Source organism: Neltuma alba, unplaced genomic scaffold (assembly GCF_004799145.2).
Source record: "Neltuma alba isolate B1F8T4 unplaced genomic scaffold, ASM479914v2 tig00012567_pilon, whole genome shotgun sequence".
Classification (NCBI taxonomy): domain Eukaryota; kingdom Viridiplantae; phylum Streptophyta; class Magnoliopsida; order Fabales; family Fabaceae; genus Neltuma; species Neltuma alba.
The window spans coordinates 98,637-121,044 of record NW_021637022.1 but is presented as its reverse complement, the minus strand read 5'-3'; the positions used below and the strand labels follow the sequence as shown (position 1 = coordinate 121,044).

General features: G+C 34.7%; 4 protein-coding genes across 4 annotated transcripts; 2 read left to right on the top strand and 2 right to left on the bottom strand.

Moving 5' to 3' along the window:
• Positions 1-942: 942 nt before the first annotated feature.
• On the top strand, positions 943-3,053 carry LOC114728729 (fructose-bisphosphate aldolase, cytoplasmic isozyme 1). The gene is made up of 3 exons (XM_028915670.1): positions 943-1,031; positions 1,162-1,844; positions 2,509-3,053. The coding sequence occupies exons 1-3, from the start codon at positions 1,004-1,006 to the stop codon at positions 2,869-2,871; spliced, it is 1,074 nt and encodes a 357-aa protein (XP_028771503.1). The 5' UTR covers positions 943-1,003; the 3' UTR covers positions 2,872-3,053.
• Positions 3,054-5,122: 2,069 nt separating this feature from the next.
• Positions 5,123-6,740, bottom strand: LOC114728763 (disease resistance protein RPM1-like). Its single transcript, XM_028915710.1, has 2 exons — positions 5,432-6,740; positions 5,123-5,316 (listed from the first exon to the last, which is right to left on the bottom strand). Exons 1-2 carry the CDS (start codon positions 6,738-6,740, stop codon positions 5,123-5,125), a joined length of 1,503 nt encoding a protein of 500 aa, XP_028771543.1.
• A 233-nt stretch (positions 6,741-6,973) lies between these two features.
• LOC114728762 (putative disease resistance protein At1g50180) lies at positions 6,974-9,727 on the bottom strand. Its single transcript, XM_028915709.1, has 3 exons — positions 9,067-9,727; positions 7,089-7,738; positions 6,974-7,015 (listed from the first exon to the last, which is right to left on the bottom strand). The coding sequence occupies exons 1-3, from the start codon at positions 9,725-9,727 to the stop codon at positions 6,974-6,976; spliced, it is 1,353 nt and encodes a 450-aa protein (XP_028771542.1).
• A 5,449-nt stretch (positions 9,728-15,176) lies between these two features.
• LOC114728761 (uncharacterized protein At4g26485-like) lies at positions 15,177-20,734 on the top strand. Its single transcript, XM_028915707.1, has 5 exons — positions 15,177-15,286; positions 15,765-16,027; positions 19,871-20,020; positions 20,137-20,335; positions 20,425-20,734. The coding sequence occupies exons 1-5, from the start codon at positions 15,177-15,179 to the stop codon at positions 20,732-20,734; spliced, it is 1,032 nt and encodes a 343-aa protein (XP_028771540.1).
• Positions 20,735-22,408: the final 1,674 nt, after the last annotated feature.

Here is a 22,408-nt window from a genome sequence, read left to right as displayed (position 1 = left end):
TTACTGTAACTTACGGATTCACTGCAACTTATTTTTAGAGCTCTTGATGATATTTTATTTGTTCTTTTTTCATTCGCATGAACTTTTAAATACTTTCTTCTTGAGGTATCAGAAAGGGTTGTCCTGGAGTCTAACATCATATACCTCAATCTCATGTCAGTAAGTGACTGGGTAGTAATTCATCTATCTATTTCTCTCACTATATTTTGTTGTTTTCTAAAATATCTCTTGCCTCTGGTGGCCCTAAATGCAGTTTGCTTGAATGTAGCCAGACACCTCAAGGTGTGCATGTGGCCTGCAAGAAATTTCCAAGAATAAATATCGTGCCCTCCAAGATTGTATTTTGGTTGGGATGAAGATTTTCATGTATGTTGTACTTGGCACAGGTGAGTTTGGTGGCCCCTTTACAAGAGTGACTCTAATGTTATTGAGATTTGTTTTATAGCTACTCCGAGTTAAAAACTTAAGATTGCTTCTTGAATACCCAAAAGGCAATTTGCATGGTCATGTGTTTTTGAGGTAGGTAATTGATTCCAAAACAAGACAAAAGAAAGAAAGGATGAATACTGTGGCTGAGACAGAGATATGCAGATAATCCAGAAAGGAGCCTTCTGGCCTTCTGGGTAGTGTCTAGTTTGATATCTGAAGAAAACAAACAGGATGAGGATGACGGCCTAACGGGAGAGAAGCTTTCCACAAAAAATTTGGATCTCTGAATAAAAAGAAAAGGAAATTGAGCTGTGATCTGAGAGGTGAGCATAATACTATTAAAAAGGATGAGCTGCCACGTGGCAGCAGGAGGGATCAGGGGTTGGTCTATCCAAAGGGGATAACCTTCGGGAGGCAAAGACCAGAACACGTGTTGGTTTTGCATGGGTTGTATATATTCTTTGGAATATTCCTTATAGTCTTGGTTCTATAAAGTTTTGGATTGGGTGAGCTCCGTTTTTGGTAGTGTCGTCTTCTTATCTGTGTGTTTACCGCTCTCGTACAGCTTTGAACCATGTCTGCGTTTGTTGGCAAGTATGCAGGTAAACCATCTCTTCTCTTTCTCTTCTGTTCTTGTTCTTTGTACAGAAAATGGTGCCAATGCTTCTAACAAGTCTATATAGCTTCTTAGGGCCATTGCATAGAGGAGTAATGATTTTGATTTTCGTTTAGATGAGCTCATCAAGACCGCCAAGTACATAGCGACTCCCGGCAAGGGCATTCTCGCCGCCGACGAGAGCACCGGCACCATGGGCAAGCGTCTGGCTAGCATTAACGTCGAGAACATTGAGTCCAACCGCCAAGCCCTGCGCGAGCTCCTTTTCACCGCTCCAAACGCTCTCCAATTCCTCTCCGGCGTCATCCTCTTCGAAGAAACCCTCTACCAGAAAACTGCCTCCGGTAAGCCCTTCGTCGAAGTCCTCCAAGAAAACGGCGTTGTTCCCGGCATCAAGGTCGACAAAGGCATTGTCGAATTAGCCGGCACCAATGGTGAAACCACCACGCAGGGCTTCGATTCGCTTGGATCTCGGTGCGCGCAATACTACAAGGCCGGTGCACGATTCGCCAAGTGGCGCGCCGTGTTGAAAATCGGACCGACCGAGCCGTCGGAGTTGTCGATCCAGCAGAATGCGCAGGGATTGGCTCGCTACGCTATCATTTGCCAGGAGAATGGGTTGGTGCCCATCGTGGAGCCTGAGATTCTGACTGATGGCCCACATGACATTGCCAAGTGTGCTGCTGCTACTGAAACTGTGCTTGCTGCTGTTTACAAGGCGCTCAATGATCACCATGTTCTTCTTGAAGGAACTCTTCTCAAGCCTAACATGGTCACTCCTGGCTCTGACAGCCCAAAGGTACCACCCAAATTTTGTCTTTTAGTTGCTTGCATGGGTTTCTCGTCAGTTTCAGTCCAGTGCATGTTCGCCTTAGTTCTTACAGAAAGAATATCTTTTTATCTCTGTTTTTATTTAAAAACCTGTTGTTAAATTTTTTTTTTTTAAACCAGACTTCACCACTTTCTAAAATTATGAAACTTTACGTAATTATTGCCATTCTTTAAGGTAAGTGTTCTCTTTGAAGCACCAAGCCACAAATTCTTGAAAATTTCTGTTGCTTGGTGTTTAATAATCGATAGGGCATGACACATTTGAGTTTTGTATTTGGACACTATCATGCTATATTCTTGGTGTTTCTTGGATTGCAGCATAAGAATGGTCCTTGATTAGAGTTGATTTAGAAAATATTAAAATATATATTGCATATATAATAATAGTGATACTTTTGCATGCTTCGAACAGGAGACAATTTAGTGGTTTCGTTTTGGATAGGAGTAGTTAATGTTTGAACATCAAGTACTTCATCTTGGATCTATATAATAACTTGTCTTAAGGAGAAAATCTACTGGTTTCAATTCAAGTATCATTGATATCAAAGAAATGAAGACATCTGAAACTGAGCTTCACAAGGGGATATCCCATTGAATATTTGAAAACTTTCAAAATTTGCATTGTCCTACAGGTACCACCTGCGGTGGTTGCTGAGTACACAGTCAGGGCACTGCGCAGAACCGTGCCGGCTGCAGTACCAGGGATTGTGTTCTTGTCTGGTGGACAAAGCGAAGAAGAGGCAACACTGAACTTGGATGCAATGAACAAGCTGGAAGTGCTGAAGCCATGGACTGTGTCTTTCTCCTTTGGGCGAGCATTGCAGCAGAGCACCCTCAAGACGTGGGGTGGGAAGAAGGAGCATGTTGCCAAAGCTCAGGCGGCTTTCCTGGCAAGGTGCAAGGCCAACTCCGATGCAACTCTCGGCAAATACTCTGGCGCCGGCGCCGGCGGGTTGGCCTCTGAGAGTTTGTTTGTCAAAGATTACAAGTATTAGCCTCCTTGAGGGAGTTGCGAAATTGATTTAAGGGGGCGCTTAAATTAATTGTACGATGAAACCAAAGTCTTTTTTTTTATTTATAATTAACTTTCTCACTTTTGGGTACATATAATTTATAATTATAAATATTTCAGTTTGTATTCCTACAATATGATGTTTTGACATGTTTTGATTCTTAAGCTGAGCAGGGGATACATATGTACTACCTTCGGTCCTAATTATAAGACCCAGTTGACTTATTTGAGAAGATTAAAGAAGTAAGTTAAGTTAGTTATTTGTAATAAATAAGTGTTATCATTCCTAAAATATCCTTGCTAATTAAGTATATTGGCTAGAACTATCATTATTAGAAGGATTATCTTGGAAAAAAATGTATAAATATGAGAGATAAAATGGATTGGGGTTTTATAATTAGGACCAAACAAAAAGTTAAACGGGGTCTTATAATTAGGACCGGAGGTAGTATTATTTATGAGTGAAATGCAAGGTAAAAAAATATTTATGGCCCATCTTTTACATTTTTATTAGATGAAGAGATATAAAAATACATTTTTATGGGACGGCACAACTAAAATGATACGAAGGACTGAGAGGGAATGAGAAGGAAGGAAGAAGAATTATCAACCACGTAATTGATAATTATTGTTACGAATACAAAAGAGTTAAGATATGTGGTGAAATAAAACTAGAAATAAATATTCCAACGCTAATATATGTTGGTATCAATATAAAATATAAAATTTATAATTTGACAAATTAAACTAGCAAGCTGGCCGTTGGAGCCGATGATCCTTTCCTTGGGTAAACGGCCAAGCTAATAAGGATCCACACAAGTTTTGAATTGACGCTTTCTTTTGGGTTGAACATAAACAAGAATAATCATATTGATGCAATGCTTTTGCTTTTGGGGAACATAAACATAATCTTGGAACTAAACGTAAGATATAATAAACTGATCTGGCAAAAAAAAAAGAACTTTGAATTGGCATTCTCATGGCAGAAACTGCGGTGAACATTGTGGTTGCCAAGTTGATCCCTTTACTGAGTAAGGAAGCAAAATGAGCAGATCAAAGATGAGTTTTGGAACTCATAATAGATGAAAGAGAAGGTGAGACAAGTGAGAGAAGTTGCATATTGGATGCAAGATGTCATAAACGAGTACTTGGTTAAAGTGGAAATGCAAGGGCAAGAACGTCGGGGTTCGGTGGGTGGTATTTGGAATGCCGGCCGCCCCTTAATTTTTCTTTTATTTGCCGAATGTTTTTTTCCCCCTTGTTTCTTACCTACAATCAGTGAAATTTTGATATTTTATGAGGAAAAATTATACAATTTTTAATTTTCAATTATTTTTTAATTAAAAAAATTCTATCCATCAACTGAATTATGGGCCCCGTATGCTACTAACAAATAAATTTTATGGGCCCCGTGCTGCGTCTTTGCGCGTATTATTACTTAATGGCTTCCATCACTTTCTATAAATTTTATATTATACATTAAACTATTGATATATTGATTTTATTACCGCACCCTTAATTTAGCAGGCACAAAATAATGATGTAAGCAGAAAAGCCGTTGATCACAAAAAACATATCCAGTACGATCTTATACCGACCCGTTTCGTAATATAAAAACTCATTTGATCTTTATTTTAGTCCTAAATATAAAATTCAATCCATTTTACTTTTTATATTTATTTATTTTTTCTAATATAATCCTTGTAATAGTGGTAGTTCTAACCAATATACTTTATTAACAAAAATATTTTAAGAAAGACAATACTTATTTGTTATAAATAATTAACTTAACTATTTTTCTTAATCTATTTAAATTAGTCAAATAAATCTTATATTAAAGACCCAAGTTAGTATTAGAATGAAAAGTGGATGGACATATATACAAAACTTGTAAGATAAAGTTGCTTGCTTCCCAGCAATGCTTATTCTATTAGGAATCACCCCACACACAATAATGATCCTCATAGCAGAGTGGAACAACATCTACGGCAACCCAATCCAACCAAAGAAAAATTATCAAACAACGTACGTAACTTTATAACAATGATGATGTATTTGCTTGCTTCTCTCAGCAATATAATACTACTTATTCTATTAGAAATCGCACCACACAGAATAATGATACATAGACTTGCACAAACACAGCCCAAACCAAGCCAACGAACAAATTAAAGGAAAACGATAAAGGAATTCATATGAGAACAGTGACGAGTGAACTTGCACAGTTTTGGCCCTCAGAAAATCTGAAAAGAATGTTGCTCCAGATAATTGGATGCGAAAGCTAGGAGGAGAGCCAAAACAGCCATCAACAGTGCTGTAACCCAAAACCACTCATCATCTATTCCCTTTATGTCATTTGGGAATAGCCACTTCCCTTTCGAAACCAAATTGTTGCTGATCATGTTGCTCACCCCGGGATTTTCATCACCTTATCAGCAAGAAGAATTCAGAGATGAATTAACTAATTAATTAGTTGCTGATTTGAAAACTACAGAAAACTCGTTATTTTCTCTCCTTATAATATATACTTAATATATACTTACCGTATCTGTTCTTCATGATATTGGCAAGATGACGAGAGTTGTTGATATATCCGTTGACTCCAAGCTCGCTGCTACGGAAAAACATATGGGGTATGTCTTTGATGATGGAATACTTAGAATGTCCTTCCTGCATGCTCATTGTGAATGCTTCAGGCATGTCACAGAAACGAAGAGTCTGCAATTTCTTGAGATTCTGCAGATCTTCGGGCACCTCCGCCATCTGAGAGCACGGTCCGAGGTATAAAGTCTCAAGTTGTGGCAGTGCCTTATCATCTATTTTCAACCTTTTCAGGTGCTGCAGATACCTAAGCCGTAAAATCTTGAGCTTTTTCAGCCACCCTTTCTTGAAATGCAGTTCCTCGCCTTGGTAAGCCCTTCGAAGTCGTAGCTCCAATAGTTCATTCAAGTTTCTGAGAGCAAATATAGGATCTTCTGTTAGTCCTGAGCAAATCAAGCGTAGTCTCTTGAGCTTTTTGAGTTTGGGAATCCATTCTGGTAATTTCCTCAAACGACACTCCAAGTAAAGTCGCTTAAGGTTCTTGGGTGGGTTGGTTACCAGGTCCAACTCTAGAAATTCATCCTCGTCCACGGCTCCGATCCACAATGAGGTAAGGTTGCTTAAAGCATCTATGAGACCACATAGTTCCTTTCCATGTTCGCTTCTTATCTTAGTGATGCCCAACTTCTTTAGTTGTGGCTTTAGCTTCTTTAATTCTTTAATTATGGAAGGTTTTCTTGGAAAATTGATAGCATTTAGTATTTGTAGAGACTGGAAATTCCCACATCCTTCTGTTATCTCCAATCCTTGGGCGGAAAAATCCATGCTTGAATCGGTGCTGCCGCCGTGGTAGGAATAACCCAGAAGCTGACGAAGCTTGAGGAGCCTCTTTATTTCCATAGGTAGCTTTTGAACCTGAGAATTCTTAAGGTCTAAAGTGAGAAGGTTCTGAAGCCTGCCGATTGATTTAGGAAGCTTCTTGACTCTTGTGTTTCTTAAACTCAGATACTCCAGGAGATATAGATCTCCAATATCATCAGGAAGAAAATTAAGAGGAGCATCGTCGAAATCAAGTGTTCTCATATGCTTGAACTTTGGCAATAAAGTAGGTGAAATCCCTTTAGTGTTAAACAAAATACAAGATCTCACCAAGGTTGGATCTGAAACAACATCAAGAAGCTCGCTTTTATGGAAATCCTGCTGAATTGATAATCGTCGGGGCGAGTCTGAGAAGCTCAAATCGGAGCCACTGTTGTCCAAAACATGACAGAAATTCATCTCCCCAAACTTCTTCAAGATGAAGCCGCGCATCATATCGTGAACTCTGCAACTTCTGACTTTGCCATCAAAATCAGTCACTGCAGCCTGAGAAGAAGAATATCACATCTACATCAAAATTATAGTTCATTTAGTTATGATCAGTGATAAATATAAATTAAAATGATTAACAACCTGAACCAAGTTTCTATTTATCAGCTCTTGCAGGTAGTTCATCCCAACTTTTTCCAAAGTCTCTGTCTGTCCTTCTTGGACAAACCCTTCTGCTATCCATAAACGAATGAGTCTTTTGCCGTTGATACGGTAGTCTTCAGGAAACATACCCAAATAGAGGAAGCAAAGTTTGAGGTGATAAGGAAGATTATGATAACTCTCCGATACGACTGCGTTAAATGCTCGGACCTCGGGATTGGTTTCTGCAGCTAAGATCCGACTCAGATTCTTAGACACATTTTGCCATCGGGAAGTGTCGTCTGTATTTGCATTTGAAAGAAGACTCGCGATGGTGGTAATAGCCAGTGGCATCCCTTCACATTTCTGGATTATTTCGTGAGACAAAATTTGAAGGTCTTTTGGGCATTCATCACCGTCAAACACAATCTGATTGAAAAGTTTCTTAGCCTCTTGGTACTCTAGACGTTTCAAAGGGAAGGTTTTAACTTCGGCTGGGTGTGCCTGGTCCTTGCAATGCTTTGCCACTTCCTGACTTCTGGTGGTGATTATGATTCTGGTTTTGGTTCTGTTTTGTGAGGGTAATATGGATTTGATGCTGCTCCAGAAATTGGTGTCCCACACGTCGTCGAACACAATCAAGCACTTGTTGTTCTTGAGACAAGTCTGCACTTCTTCGTTCAAATGCCACAAGTCGGTGTCCGACTGATCTAAAATCTTCTGGTTCCGGAGTTCTTTGATCAGAATCTTGAGTATATGTCTTGGGTCGTACGATTGGGACACAACCACCCATGCTCGTCGGGCGAAAGCGTTCTCCACTTCTTTGAGACCATACACATGGCTGACAAGGGTAGTCTTGCCTGAACCCAATCATTATTAGAGTATTAATATAATCCATGAGAAATAAGGGGTGCGTCAATTTTCTTAATTTCAAGTTTGTTAATCTTAAAATTATTAATGTTAAATGATGATTTTTCATAGTAATAATTATGATTATTTTAAAATTAAACTTAATACGTTAGTATTTAAAAATATTTCATTAACATTATTTAAGATCTTAATATGAGGATTTTTTTTAGCAATTTTGAGATTAAAAAATTAAAAAGATATTTTTTAAAGTTAAATAACCAAACTGAAATTTTATATAAAGTTAAAAGATTAAACATAATGTATGATTTTACCTATATAAATAATTCAACTTGTCTAATTTTATTCCAATCAAAATTATTTCAGAGGGATCAAATTATACTCCTCCGGTCCTTAATATAAGACCTATTTAATTAATTTAATTAGATTAAGAAAATTAGGTAAGTTAGTTGATTATAAGAAATATGACACTTTTTTCCTAAAATATCATAATCATCTTTCTTAATACTCTATTTTCCTCTTCTACTTGATTATGGTTGAGGGAGTATCCATAGTGATGATTTAGAAAAAAAACTGATAAATATGAGAAATGAGTGTTATATTTAGGACCAAAATCAAATCAACAACTGGGTCCTATCTTAAGGACCGGAGGAATATATGTATATTTCATAATAAATGGTGTATAAATTATATCCATTTATATATAATCCCAGATTCTATATTTATACCTTTATATAAACTTCTATATGCACAAGTAATTAGGATACGTGAGTAATCAATTTCTTTATTTGAAATCTTCGGAATATCATCAATAATTCACCATCATTCATCTAACAGCATATGAGAGCATATAATAATTTGAATCCATGAAATTACTTGAGAAGGTAACGAAAAATAGAAAGACACGGCGAAGGAAACAGATTTTCAGTAAAGAGATAGACTGATGGCTAATTAATAGTAGTTATTACTGCTGTGATCCCATTTATAAATCATATTATTAAATTTTATATATATATATATATGAATATATAATTTTATTCTTCACTATCATGTAGACTTTATATACCCATGAGATATAGTACCATGAGATATAGTAGTGTATGTTAAACATGAATAAAGTTAAAAAGTTTTTGGATTTTTGAAACAAAGTTAATAAAACTTTTTTAAAAAATTACTTTTAATAATCATACAAATAGGATAAGAGCACTAATTAATACTCTTCCGATCTTAAATATAAGACACTTATACTAGTGTGTATAGGGGTCTTATATTATTTAGAACTTGAGGAGTAATAGAGAAATTAAGCAAATAATTAAGTTACCCAGTCCGCCGGCGCCAACAACTGGTATAACGGTGCAGTTATTCCTGCCGCCCGTAAGCCAACTCGCCAGGGCTCTCTTCTGCTCTGCAAAGCCCACCAGCCGATCCTTCCCAGGGATAGCCGCTAGCTGCTTTTGCTCATGCCAAGACCATCTGTTTGACCCTCCGCCCTTCGACCCTCCTCCGCAGCAGCCTCGGCAGCAGTCTTGGCCTCCGGCGCCGCCGCCAGCTTCATCCCCTCCGGTGAGGCCCAAGCTTTTTCTCATTCCATCCTGGCGAGATATTCTTTCCCTGATCTCCTGTATCTTGTCGCTGATTCCGTGGGTTGATACAATCCTGGTCACGAACCCAAGAGCCCGGCGAGCCCGACCGGCGAGGTTACGTTGCTCTACTCGGCCCCTAGCCACCTCGTACCTGTAATCATCGATGCAATCTTCAATGTCGTGAGCTATTTCCCTCACGTTCTTCACCCAGTCCTTCAACGTGTTGCTCGTGTTTGGTCTTTCTGCCTGGATATCTGCTTCTCTCAGATACGCCTTGATGGTTTGTAGATCTTGGCTTATGTTCGCAACTTCTGATTTCAGTCTCATCTGCAACCTCACTTCATTTTCTAGTGATCGGAGCAGTGTCTCCGTCACGAAGCTCACGGCGGCTTCCGCCATTTTTTGTTTCCTCCGATTCTCTCTTCACTTGCTTCTTCCCTTGCAACTATAATGCCATCGTATATATAAGTGGGCGAAGCACGAGCAGCTTTACGGCTTCATCTCTCTCGGCTTCATAACTTGACTTCACTTCCTCGTCTTTTTTTTTCTTTTTTTTTTGAGCACTACTTTGTCGTCCTTTTTTATTTGCTTATTTCTCTTCATAATATGAAACATTCACGATTGCTGTCACAGAACACCAACTTGCATTCATTACTTGATATTTAACAACAAAAAAGTGTATTTTAATTCACAGCTGAGGATTATATATTTTTAGTCCCCACAATAAATTTCTGCCATGTTTATTATCTCCTCCTCTCTTGGCCTGCGTCCTGATACTTCAGAAAGCTACGGATATTGTATTAGTTAAGTTATCTATAATAAATGTGTAATTTGTATATGATTTTCTTAAAATATTCTTTTTAATTATGTGTATTGAAATTAACATTGATATAAAAACCCTTTTAATATAAACAATCAATAAAAATATTCGAGAAATTAAAACACTTATAAACTTAATTAGAAGATAAAGTAATTTGATGTAAATATATTATGGATTCCAGCTTCTACATCTAGTACCCATCATACTAGTTTATAAGCCAGCGCATATATAAATTATATATAGCAGCTTTTCTTTTGAAGTAATCAATATGAACTTGATCAGGTTTAGAAGTCAGACGTAATCTGAAATGGGGTAGCTTACTTTTGTACGCATAAATTATGATATGTGGAAAAAAAAAATACTTGTTTAAAACAAAGATAGATATTGGCTGCTTTGTATAAAACGAAGATAAGTCACCCTGGCACTATTGGTCAGAGGACATCGAGATGCTCTCTCTTCTTTTTTTTTCCCCCTAAGAAAACCTACCTCTAATTTTAATATAAAAACTCACTTAATTTTTATTTTAATCTTAAGTATAAGATCCTAATTTACTTTGTCTCTTATGTTTGTTTATTTTTCTTCCAAAGTAGTCATTATAATAATAGTAGTTCTAGTCAAAATACTTGACTAACAAGGATATTTTAGAAAATACAATACTTATTTATTATAAATAACTAAACTAATTTTCTTAATCTACTCAAATTAGTCAGCTAACTCTTATATTAAGAACCCAAAGTAGTATATTTGTTTAATAATTAGTGTCAAAATTTAAAATTATCATGAGGTAAGGTGGGGAAAAAAGTATGAAGACGTACGCATCATTATTATTTATCCTAAATTAAATATGCAAATTAATTCAAGAGATCAGAGCAGCGTCTCCGACACGAAATTCGCGGCAGTTTCCGCCATTTTGTTTTCTCCCATCGTCTCTTATCACTTGCTTGATACCTTGCAACTACAATGCTATCTTATATTAAGCGGGTGAAGAACACATGCAGAGTTTATGACTTGTTTGATTTCACTATCATCAATAACCATGTTCATAAAAATCGAGACAAACTCTTCTTATATATGGTTATCTTTTACTTTGTAAATTATAATTAAAAAACTATTTATAAGTTGATTATAAACCATTCCAAACAAGCATTGCAAGGAATTATTTGATTGGCTCTCCTTCTCTGAGCATAGGGTGTTTATCTTAATAATCTAGACCATTATATTCAAATTGATTTTGAATGATTTTGATTAAATTTAAATATTTTTTATATTTTAAATAATTTTTTTTATTATAAAAAGTTAAGATAAGTTAGGTCTTTGAGATTTATCAAGACTAGAACATGCCTCCATACTCAAAAAGCACGTATAAAAGTACTTACAGATTGCCCACTAACAAGGTTCTCACATCGACAGTGGGAGAAATAAGATTGGAGTTAAAATTGAATCTTAACCCTTGAAAACATATATTAAAAATTTTAAATCTAAATTATCCAAATCAGGCTTCAGATAATGAGCACTGCTTCTTCCCTTAGTTTTGATGACTTGACCTCACTTTCTTCCTCGTCTTTGTTTATTATTTGATTATTTCTCTTCATAATATGAAACATTTTTTATTGCTGTCACACACCCACTTGCAGTTTCTGCCATTTTTATTATCAGCTTAACTCAGTTGACACGACTTGTTCAATGTCGTTTTTTTATATGTATATATTTATTTTTCTCCACAACATGAATCATATGTACAATTAATTAATTGCTCTCACAAACCACAACCACTTGAATATTATATTATTCCATACTTAGCTTCGGAGAATATTTGTTAAGTGAACGTAATTAATGTGAACTTAGAAGTAATCTGAACTGGGATACGTAGCTTGCTCTTGTGCTTAATTATGATTGGAAAAAGAAATTAAACCAATTTACACTTGGTCTTGTATTTCATCGACTGTGTGTGTGTGTGTGTGTGTGTGTGTGTGTATTTGTCAACCCGAGACAATATGCTTGTTTGATAATTTAGTCTAAAAACTGGCACGAAGTAAGGACTACTAAAAAAAAATATGAACACGCATCATTTATTCAAATGTTAAGTAAGTAAGGGAATTCAACCTAACCGAATAATTAATCTGATTTTAACAGATTTTTTACATTTAATTTGATTTCATTTTAATTTACTGTAAGCTAAACTAAGCTATACTATTCCTAAGTTATGAATACTTCTATTTATTCCTCAAATCGATTTAATACAACACACATGGTGGCTTAGCTGGTTGTTAATCGCTTCCTTTAAATTTATCGACGCCCTTAAGTTTGAGGAAAACTTTAACACTATGATTCTTAATAATATATTAGGAAATTATTATTGACAATTTTTACCCATATTATTAACAAAATCAACTCACGATTATCGTGCTAACATTGACATGACATATATTCTTTCTTTTAATTTGATTTACCAGCTGCTTATTATGGCATCCACGTGCGAGGTTACTTAATATAATCATGGATTATCGATTAAAGTAATGATTATTTAATTAAATGAGATATAATATGAACGAAACTAAATATAGAAGGAAGCTGATCCTAATGACGATAGCTTGCTGCCGTAAGATGAAAAAGAAGCCAAGAAATATTATTAAAACTAATTAAGCTTCAAGTCTGTAATAAACCTGGAAAACACCGGCGGCTACACTAAATCAGATATTTACCGTCAAAAGTCAATGACGAAATAATTAATGAAAATGACGACAGCTTATTTATGTTAACAAGAAACCAATCAAATATTAAGTAGGCCAACACCGAAATTCCCTTTTTCCCAAGTGCTACCACCGAAATTGAAAAGGATTACTTTTGTTATGATCCATTTAATTTTTTTAATATATGCAGTTTATTTTGTATTTTAACCTTTGGAGTATAAATGGAATGATCGATTTAATGAAATGATCTGCGAATATAAAAGAAGTTGCTAAAATTTTGCCAATTTTAATTTCCGATTATTGAGAGCCAAATCAAACACTTTCCCTTATCCATATCATTCGTACAATAATACAATTAGCAATTTGATCTTGATAGTTTAATATAATGATAAATTGTTGCTCTTACCAAAAAAAGAAATTGTTGCTAACGTACGGTGCCGTTTGATAAAGCCTGGACGTGTATTCAAACCAAAATCGAATGTTGAATTTATCCAAATCGCCATTTATTAATAATTATTTGAACTTGTTAGAGAGTGACGACAGCTTGCTGAATAGGCATGACGTTATAGAAAAAGACACAAACAAATTATTAGAAGACTGGAAATCTCCTTAATTTATAAATTTTGCTGGCCAATGAAAGTTCTTTATTTAAAAAAAAAAAATTAGACATGGTCTTTTACAAATTTTAAAATGTTTGTCATAGATCAATCTATTATAATACTCCTTTGTTCTTTAGCGTAGAACCTAATTTAAGAATTGATATTGGTCTTTCATGTAAGACTTATTTCACATGTTTATTAAATTTTTTTAAAATTAATCCTATTGATATTCTATCAACAATAATCAAATAGAAAAGACAGAAGAATTAAGAAAGATTATTAGAGTGTTTTTAAAAAAAATATATCATATTAACTAATTTAACTAATATTCTTAATTTATTCAAATTAGTTAATTAAGTCTTACATTAAGGACTAGAGAATGATTAAATATTTGGGGTAATTATCTTCTAGATGTAGTTTTGTTAGGTAATGAAATGATTTTAATGATTATTAAATCATTGTTAACAACATTGCTAAGTGCATACTCTCCGGATAAGATTGAATACTTATATATCACATTAAGTTTTTCAATCACATATGACCATCTCTTTTATATTTTTTCATAGGGATTTATAATTAAATGACATTGAATACTAATATTTTAAAAACAAAATACATGATTATATGTAACGTGAGAACTTTAACTTAACTTATATCATAATACATAAACCAGCCACCATGCTTTCAATAAATCAATAATAAAAAATGTGTAGAGTAACTTTTTGGCTATGTTGGTTGTAATTAAGATAGTACATTGTGTAATTGAACTTATCCAGAAACTTGGTGAGTATTGCGCATTTTATAGATGGATTTATCACGGACCAATTCATCTCCGTCATTATATTACCAACACTTAATGGCCTTGTAAAGGGTGTGGATACCTTTTCCTTGTAAATGTGTTTTCTGGGTGGCTATAGCTACACCCAGAGAAACAAAATAGTGAGGTGGCTATGGTTGTACCAAAGCAAACAATATCTATGAGCGACACTCTCTAGTGGCTACGGCTGCACTCTAAGACTTAGGGAAGTTTCATTTGGTATCAGAGCCAAGGTTGAGTTGGTGTATCAATGAGGATGCTAGGTCCTAAGGGGGTGAATTGTGAAGTACCACATCGGCTAACATCCCCAGGTGTCACTCATAGATATTGTCCACTTTGGTACAACCGTAGTCATCTCACCATTTGGTTTCCATGGGTGCAACTGTAGCCACCCAGAAAATGAGTCTACGAGAGAAAGGTATCCGCACCTTAATAAAGGTATGCTTTGTTCTTCTCTTCAATCGATATGGGACTTCATAATCCATCCCCTTAGGGCCCAGCATCTTCATTGGTACATTGACCTGAACTTGGGTCTGATACCATAATAATTAAAAAATAAAAATACTTACAATGTATCGTAGATTGAGCTAAACTATATTGAGTGCCTTGTAAAAAAATAAATAAACAAAGTAAAAAGAGCGTGGGACGGGGAAGAGGGGTAAGGACAGAAGGAATGAGAATGACAATGGGAAATTAGATATAAGAAGGGGGGACAAAGAAGATGGAGTTAGGATAGGAAGAGGGATAGGGATTGTGGGTAGGGTGGGGACCGTAATCAAGATCAGGAAGGGAAAAAGGGTGAGAATGAGGAAAGAAAAAATAGGGTAGGAATCACAAGTGGGGACGAAAAGAAGGAGGTGGGAATGGGTATGAAAAGTGGAAGTGGGGAGGGAAACTAGGGAGTAGGGATAGAGTGGTGGCGATGTTTGGGGAAAAGGAAAAGGTAAGTACAGAGACGGGAGGGAGCTATGGAGAAATGGAGAGCAAGCTGAAAAAATGGCAAAACTATGAGAAGCTAGCGGGAGTTGTGAGGTGTGGGTTAAAAAATAGAGAAAAAAAAAAGAGAGGGAAAGACATCACTTGTAGAAAACACTGCAACAAGGGCATCTCTCGTAGCGTTTTATGTTAAAAATGCTACAAGAGATTTTTATAAGTTTTTTAAAGAAAATACTCTATTGTAGCGTTTTCTTCATAAAGCGCTGCAGCAAGCCTGTAGCTTTTTTTAAAAAAAGAAAAGAAAAAGGAAAAGGACTTTCTGTAGCAGTTTCTTCAAAAAGCTACGGCAAGTCTTAATTATCTTGTAATGTTTTTTTAACAATACGCTACAGGAGATTTTTATAATTTTTTTAAAAGGAAATGTGTTGTACTACGCATTTAAAAAAGTACTACAGAAGATGTTTTTTTAAAAATAAATTATTGAGTACTAGCCGTAACGTTTTGTTGAATAAATACAACAAATTAGGCGCTATAAATTAAATATTTTGTAGTAGTGAATTCATGTGACACACAGGACAACGCACCCTTATAGTGAGTGGGACCTGGAGACACTTGGAAGCAGTACTGGGCTGTACTTGAAGGACGAAGTTCCACTTTGGGTGAGTGATTATGAAGGTTACGGTGTGAAGAGTGGCGATGGGAGGGAGAAGTTCAACGTAAAAGATCGCTCAACTTTCATATTCATCGAGGAGTCCAGTTCTGAGGCACTAGCTCTTAAGGTGGAATCTCTCACTCGAGAGGTTTCTGAACTTCGTGCCATGGCCGCCAGCGCTTCAAGCAAACATTAGCTTCATTTCTTCTTTGTATGTACAGTTGGTTTTTGGTGGTATTAGGCTTCGTTGTTTCACTTTGTTTTTGTTGTTTCTGTTGAACTCTTTGAAATCATGAATATATATATATGTGTGTGTGTGTGTGTGTGTTTACGTTCGATTTGCCTACACTTAACGTAACTTTTAACACTATGGGTCATATTTGATCATATTTAAGATATATGTATATGTATGAAGTATGTCGCAAAATAATTTACTAAAGTTCACTTCTTTTCATATACCTTTAGAAATTTCAATATTGACTAAGAAAAAGTCGAACATTATTCTGAGAGATAAAATAAAGTCGTTTTATTCTTAATTAGGAAGTGTCAGGAGATGATCTTTGAGACCATTAATTAAAGCTATCTATGATTTGAAGTGTACTGTTGAACCTTTTCATTTAAACATGTACTATTCCGGTCCTAAATATAAAACTTATTTTATAGTGTAACTTACACTATAAAATAGATCTTATATTTAGGACTGGAAGAGTATTTATTGTTCTTCCTAGTTTGGCATATATCAAAATTGAATGTGACAGACCTACCAGCGAATTCTAATTTGCTTGCCTTTTGTCAAGCCTCAACAGTCGTTTTGGGCCAATCCATGGATTACCGGAAACCTAGCCCTTGAGAACCAGCAGCACTACGTACATAGCAAATTAACTTTCATTGGTATTTATAATGTTTGTTATTCCAGTCCTTAGAATAAGTCACTTATAATATATTTTTGCATATTTAAAAATGTATTAAATTAACAAGATTTTGTTAAAAGAACCAATTTTTTAATTTCTTCGTTATTGAAGTCTTTTTCTCTCTACATATTTACAAATAATTCTCATATCTTTTTTTCCCCTCTTTTCAAAGAGAGTTAAGTAAGGACAAAATTGATAAACTAGCACTAAATATACTAGATTTACATTTAGGATTATTGGAGTGGTAGATTTACAAGTTTAAAGAAATTTTAGACCACTTTCACTATTCCAAGAAATACATACTCATAGTCATAATATAAAGTGGCTCCACAGTTCCCAAAACATTTACCCAGAAATTGGCGATTCCAACCGCCTAAATTAATTGATTAAATAGAAATTATCTGATCAATGTGTCGTTCCATGTATATACATATATTCACGGCCTCATTCTTCTTTAATTACCTATAAATTCTACTGTTGATGATTCGTTAATCAAACTGAGTGGTGAGGATTATGGAAGAGAAAAGGATATATATATATATATATATATATATATATATATATATATATAGCACTACAGCAGCAAGCATAAGATACTCTGCTGGTGGGTGAAGGAGATTTCTACTTCTCACTCTGCTTGGCCAAGGCTTTCGGTTCCGCCTCGAACATGGTCGCCATGTCTCAGGACTCCAAAGTTATCTCACTGTTCAAGAATTTCATTTAGCTAATGATGGAAACCCATTTATACATGGGAATAATTCACAATAGGATCTTGTTAACTTGCTGTTGGCAATGAATCAAGTGTTACCTTCGGTCTTTAATATAAGAACTTATTTGATTTTTATTTTGGTCCTAAATATAAGATTCCAATTCACTTTGTCTCTCATATTTATCTATTTTTTTAAGATAGTCCTTATAATAATGGTAGACTTTAGTTGATGGGCTGATCTTATAGAGAATTCGTCTGACAAATTTATGATTTTGTAGCCTAAGTTTATCATTTGGATGGGTTATTTTCCACAAAATATTAGTTTTAAAACATGGTTAGATTCAGTATAAATTTGGTGTTGTATTTTTATTTCATGCTTCTATTTTCTTAAAGTTAATCCCGCAGGGAATATACACGTGTCCAAGTTTATTTGGTTCCCTATTTTTCATCAAAGTAGAGGGATGGTTGACAATTAAGTTATGGTGTGCAGGCCGGAGCTAATTTGGAATCATTGAAGATATGTCATTCTAAGGTGCAAAAAATATTAGCAGCATTCGGTTACAGGATCTGTGTATTTTGTAAATATCTAATGTAGGTTACAGTAATTGATTATCCGTGTTGTATGGTAGTATTGTTGGTTTTGTTATTTATCAGATATGCAATTGTAACACCATCCAGTTTGCTGATGCTGCTTTATCATTGTAAAGCCAACACTTTCTTGAAATGAAGAAGAATTCACTGAACCAAGTACTAAGGTCTTATTTGCCATCACGATTGAAATCACTTATAAGTAGTTTCACGTAAGCTGAGACAAAATTCCTATCACATATTTACCTCGTATTCCGTAAATCACAATTAAAAAGCTACTTATAAGCTATTCTAAATAGATCCTAAATCATCCAGCATATATTGTGTTATTAATTAACGTGACAGAATGATATTGGTTTTCAAAAAATCGATTTGATGGCCTACCATTCGAGTGGAATTGAAGTTTGGATATGCAATGAAATTTCTTTATAGATGTGATATAATTGTTTCTAAATCATTTCATGAGGTTTTACAAATTAAAGAGGATTTGTTGATGGTAATGGAGACTACAATCAACTGGAACTAATAATTACATAAAGTGAATGCTAATTCTAGCTGTAGTGCAAAAAGAAAAAGACCCTACAGTGTGTAGGAAGCACTCTTATACCATGTGCCAAACATTCTATATATTCTCTAAGAAAAGCTTTTTGATAATCGTCTTCTCAAGTAAATATTTTAATTTGCTTAAACTGCGATGCATGCATTGGCCACAGAAACTAGTTTCAATGCTCAAATAGAGTTCAATTCCTGTCCTTTTTTATTTCGTTGAAACGTTGTAAACGAAATTATTAAGGAAGGTGATGGCGAATCATAAACAAGGACATACAAGTGAAGCAATTTTAACTTACAGTGGAAATTACAATTAAAGTAATGAAAATAACTTTCAAATTCCCCAGAAGGTCAGAGCACTGCATATCGGGATTAGATTTTAGGGTGGAAGCTCACAGTTCCCAAAACATATGAATGTGAGATCAGACTTATCCAGAAAAATGATGCGTAGGCAAATGTTTCAGACGCATTGTTGAAAATTAATAACTACTGTGCAAAAGCGCACACATAGGAACTTGCTTGAACTGGAGAACCCTAACTCCTGAGATCACTAATAATGTTTTGGTATTAGTGAAAGCAAGATCTCCTTCTGGGATCTTTTCATTTGGATGGAGCTTTTTGCTTCCGATAGTCCATATATTTCCAGCAAACATGAGCAAAAATTTTTTGCCAAGATATGCTCATGTGTTGTAGAATTTCCCACTTGAATTCAATCGTAAAGTAAAAAGATTAGTTTGAAATGCCTACAGAATACATTTGAAATAACTTATAAGTAACTTTTTAATCGTGATTTATAAAATACAAGGTAAATATATAAGATTAATCTTATCTCAAGTATATGAAACGTGTTTATATAAGTAGATGAAAGAATAGCTGACCCCTCGCTCTCTCAAATACACACGCGTCAATGCACTTACAGTAACCATCAAATCAAAATCATCAACTGAAATTGAAAATATTATATACTATTGAAGTGATGAAATTAAAAAATTCCTTCCCTATTCCAAGAATACTCATAAAGTGGAAGCACTACGGTTCCCAAAACATGTCTATATGATATCTCCTAATTAACTCATTAGGTGAGTCCAACGCACTAGAGAATTAATTAATACACATTATCTAAATTGCAGTGTCCTTCCATGAGCGCGTGCGCGAGTGTACTCTCTCTCTCTCTCTCCATATATATATATATATATATATATATTCGTGGCCTCATTCTGCTTTAATTACCTATAAATTCTTCTCTTGATGATTCGTTAATCAAATTTGAGGGGTGAGGATGGAAGAGAAAACGATAAAGCATTACAGCAGCAAGCACAAGATACTGCTAGTGGGTGAAGGAGATTTCTCCTTCTCACTGTGCTTGGCCAAGGCTTTTGGTTCTGCCTCTAACATGGTTGCCACGTCTCTGGACTCCAGAGGTATATCTCAACGTTCAATAATTTCAATTAACTAATTATGAAAACCCTTTTATGAATGGGATTAGTTTAATAGTTTCCTGTTAACTTTGCTGTTGACGAAGAAGCAAATATTTCAGATACCTTGACAAGGAACTACTCAAGAGCCCTACAAAACCTGCTTCAACTGGAGAACCTAGGCTGTACCATTCTGCATGAGGTCAACGCACACACAATGAGCCAACATCCTTTTCTGCAGCACAAGCTGTTTGATCGAATCGTCTTCAATTTTCCCCACGCTGGATTCGTCTTTCGAGAGCACCACTCCTTTCAAATAGAGTAAATCAAATTGATATAATCAACCATAACTATGTAAGTTAGATGTGAATGTTCCTTCTGAACAGCTAGTGATTATTATACCATTTCAGGTCACACAAGCGAGTGGTGAGAGGGTTTTTGAAGAGTAGCAGAGAAATGGTCAGTGAAGATGGAGAAATTCACGTAACACACAAGACGGCATATCCATTCTGTGAGTGGAGAATAGAGAAGATAGCTGAGGAAGTTGGATTGCAGTTGGTTAAGGAAGTGCCGTTTTGTATATGGGAATATGAAGGGTATTGTAACAAGAAAGGATCTGGGGATAGGTGCAACGATAGCTTCCCCGTTGGACTGTGCAGCACTTTCAAATTCATGAACAAGGACCCTCCAACTGATCCACAGGTTTACGATTTTATTTGAATAGTAATTGGCAGAGATTTGATCTTACATAAGCGTGAGACTCGCATGTATATATATGTCCCGTACTGTGAAGGGTGATAGCTCTACTAGTGGACGCAGAGGTTTGATATTTAAGTCGTTGTGTGAATGAAACTTTTTTTTTGGGTTGAGTAACCAGACTATGTCGTTTCATTTTGTTTTTGTCGTATATTTTGGTACCCTACCTTGTCTCTGTGTATTGGTTAATGAAGGCACCCCATTTGCTGCAAGTTTTGCTACTCTCTGTTCCTCATTAATAGGAATTAATATTTCAACATTTTGTCTCTTCTTAAATTATATACTGAATTAATTAATTACTTGAGTAACTAAATTCTGTATTTAGATAGGAATGAGTTTGGTAACCCAAAACTCATCACATATGAACTGTTTGAATTTGATTTTTCTTTGTCCTTTTTATTTTCTTAAAATAATTAATTATTTTAAGGAGTATATAATTTAAAATATTGATATTATATATATAAGGGATCAAGTATAGAGAGTTGGCTAAAAGTTATTTTTATAGACTGATGAGAGAAATATTACTTTAGGGATCTTTTTAATAATTAATATGTCAATTCATTGTTTTCACTCTACTGTAAATGGTAGAGAGACTCGACTGATCAGAATCAGAAAAGGCATAAAAATTAGAAGGGGATAAGTGATGTTGGGTCGTTTAAGTTTTTAGATCAAGCCCATTGGACTCAAAGATTGACCCGCCTAACTAATCCTTGGCATGGATGTGGAGCTGGCAGTAATCTCTTCCTTGTTGTCATGCTAGTACAACAGTAGTTCTATCTTAATACATGACCCGGTTAATTAATTTCAGAAAGATTAAAATAATAAAATATTTAATTATAATATATATTACATAATTTTTCTAAAATATTTATGTGTTTAAAATAATATAATAATTTTCTTGATTTCTTCAAATTAATCAGTTACATTTTATATTAAAAACCGGAGTTAGTATTAAATTTCCGTCTTAGAACAGGTAACTTCGTTTTTTTTAATTACCTGTTCATGTTGATATTAACAGAAATACACAAAGAATATAATAAATTATTATATAGCACTCTTTTAGTACTTAATGTAAAACATAATAAACTAATTTACGTAAATTAAGAATGTTGGTTAGATTAGTTAATATGATATTTTTTTTAAAAATATCATAATCATTTTTTTAATTCCTTCTCTTCCTCTCCCACTTGATTGTTATTGAAAAAATATTAATAGGATTAATCTAAAAAAATTGATAAACATGTTAAATAAGTCTTGCATATATGACTGATATTAACTCTTAAATTAGTCTTAGGACCTGAAGACTCGTATCTATATTAAATTATTGGCTAATTTAGTATATTAAATTATTAACTTGTTTGGCTTCAAATCTCTTCATCTTATGTCCATGCATTATTTGACCTTTTGTATTCCCACTATAACTAAACTCTTAATAGTTTCCTTTATTAGTCAAATTACATGTTTAGAATAGCATTGTCAGTAGTGCTAAACATCATATGCCGGTCCTCCATATATAGTCCGTAAATGTATTTAAAATTTCACACAAAATTTATATTATATGCACAATTTTCCTTAAATATATATCTTATAGATTCAAATTATAATATTAATTTACATATATATATATATAGAAGGTCA

What these genes read in the sequence shown, in the direction of transcription:
- LOC114728729 (XM_028915670.1), top strand. Translation starts at nt 1,004, where the DNA reads ATGTCTGCGTTTGTTGGCAAGTATGCAG. An exon ending in GTTTGTTGGCAAGTATGCAG is followed by an intron (nt 1,032 to 1,161) that starts GTAAACCATCTC and finishes ATTTTCGTTTAG; the next exon opens with ATGAGCTCATCAAGACCGCC. An exon ending in CTGGCTCTGACAGCCCAAAG is followed by an intron (nt 1,845 to 2,508) that starts GTACCACCCAAA and finishes ATTGTCCTACAG; the next exon opens with GTACCACCTGCGGTGGTTGC.
- LOC114728763 (XM_028915710.1), bottom strand. Translation starts at nt 6,740, where the DNA reads ATGCGCGGCTTCATCTTGAAGAAGTTTGGGGAGATGAATTTCTGTCAT. An exon ending in TATCATGAAGAACAGATACG is followed by an intron (nt 5,317 to 5,431) that starts GTAAGTATATAT and finishes CTTGCTGATAAG; the next exon opens with GTGATGAAAATCCCGGGGTG.
- LOC114728762 (XM_028915709.1), bottom strand. Translation starts at nt 9,727, where the DNA reads ATGGCGGAAGCCGCCGTGAGCTTCGTGACGGAGACACTGCTCCGATCA. An exon ending in TGTTGGCGCCGGCGGACTGG is followed by an intron (nt 7,739 to 9,066) that starts GTAACTTAATTA and finishes GATTGGGTTCAG; the next exon opens with GCAAGACTACCCTTGTCAGC. An exon ending in TCCGAGCATTTAACGCAGTC is followed by an intron (nt 7,016 to 7,088) that starts GTATCGGAGAGT and finishes TGTTTCCTGAAG; the next exon opens with ACTACCGTATCAACGGCAAA.
- LOC114728761 (XM_028915707.1), top strand. Translation starts at nt 15,177, where the DNA reads ATGTTTGGGGAAAAGGAAAAGGTAAGTACAGAGACGGGAGGGAGCTAT. An exon ending in CACGTCTCTGGACTCCAGAG is followed by an intron (nt 20,021 to 20,136) that starts GTATATCTCAAC and finishes CAAATATTTCAG; the next exon opens with ATACCTTGACAAGGAACTAC. An exon ending in CACCACTCCTTTCAAATAGA is followed by an intron (nt 20,336 to 20,424) that starts GTAAATCAAATT and finishes ATACCATTTCAG; the next exon opens with GTCACACAAGCGAGTGGTGA.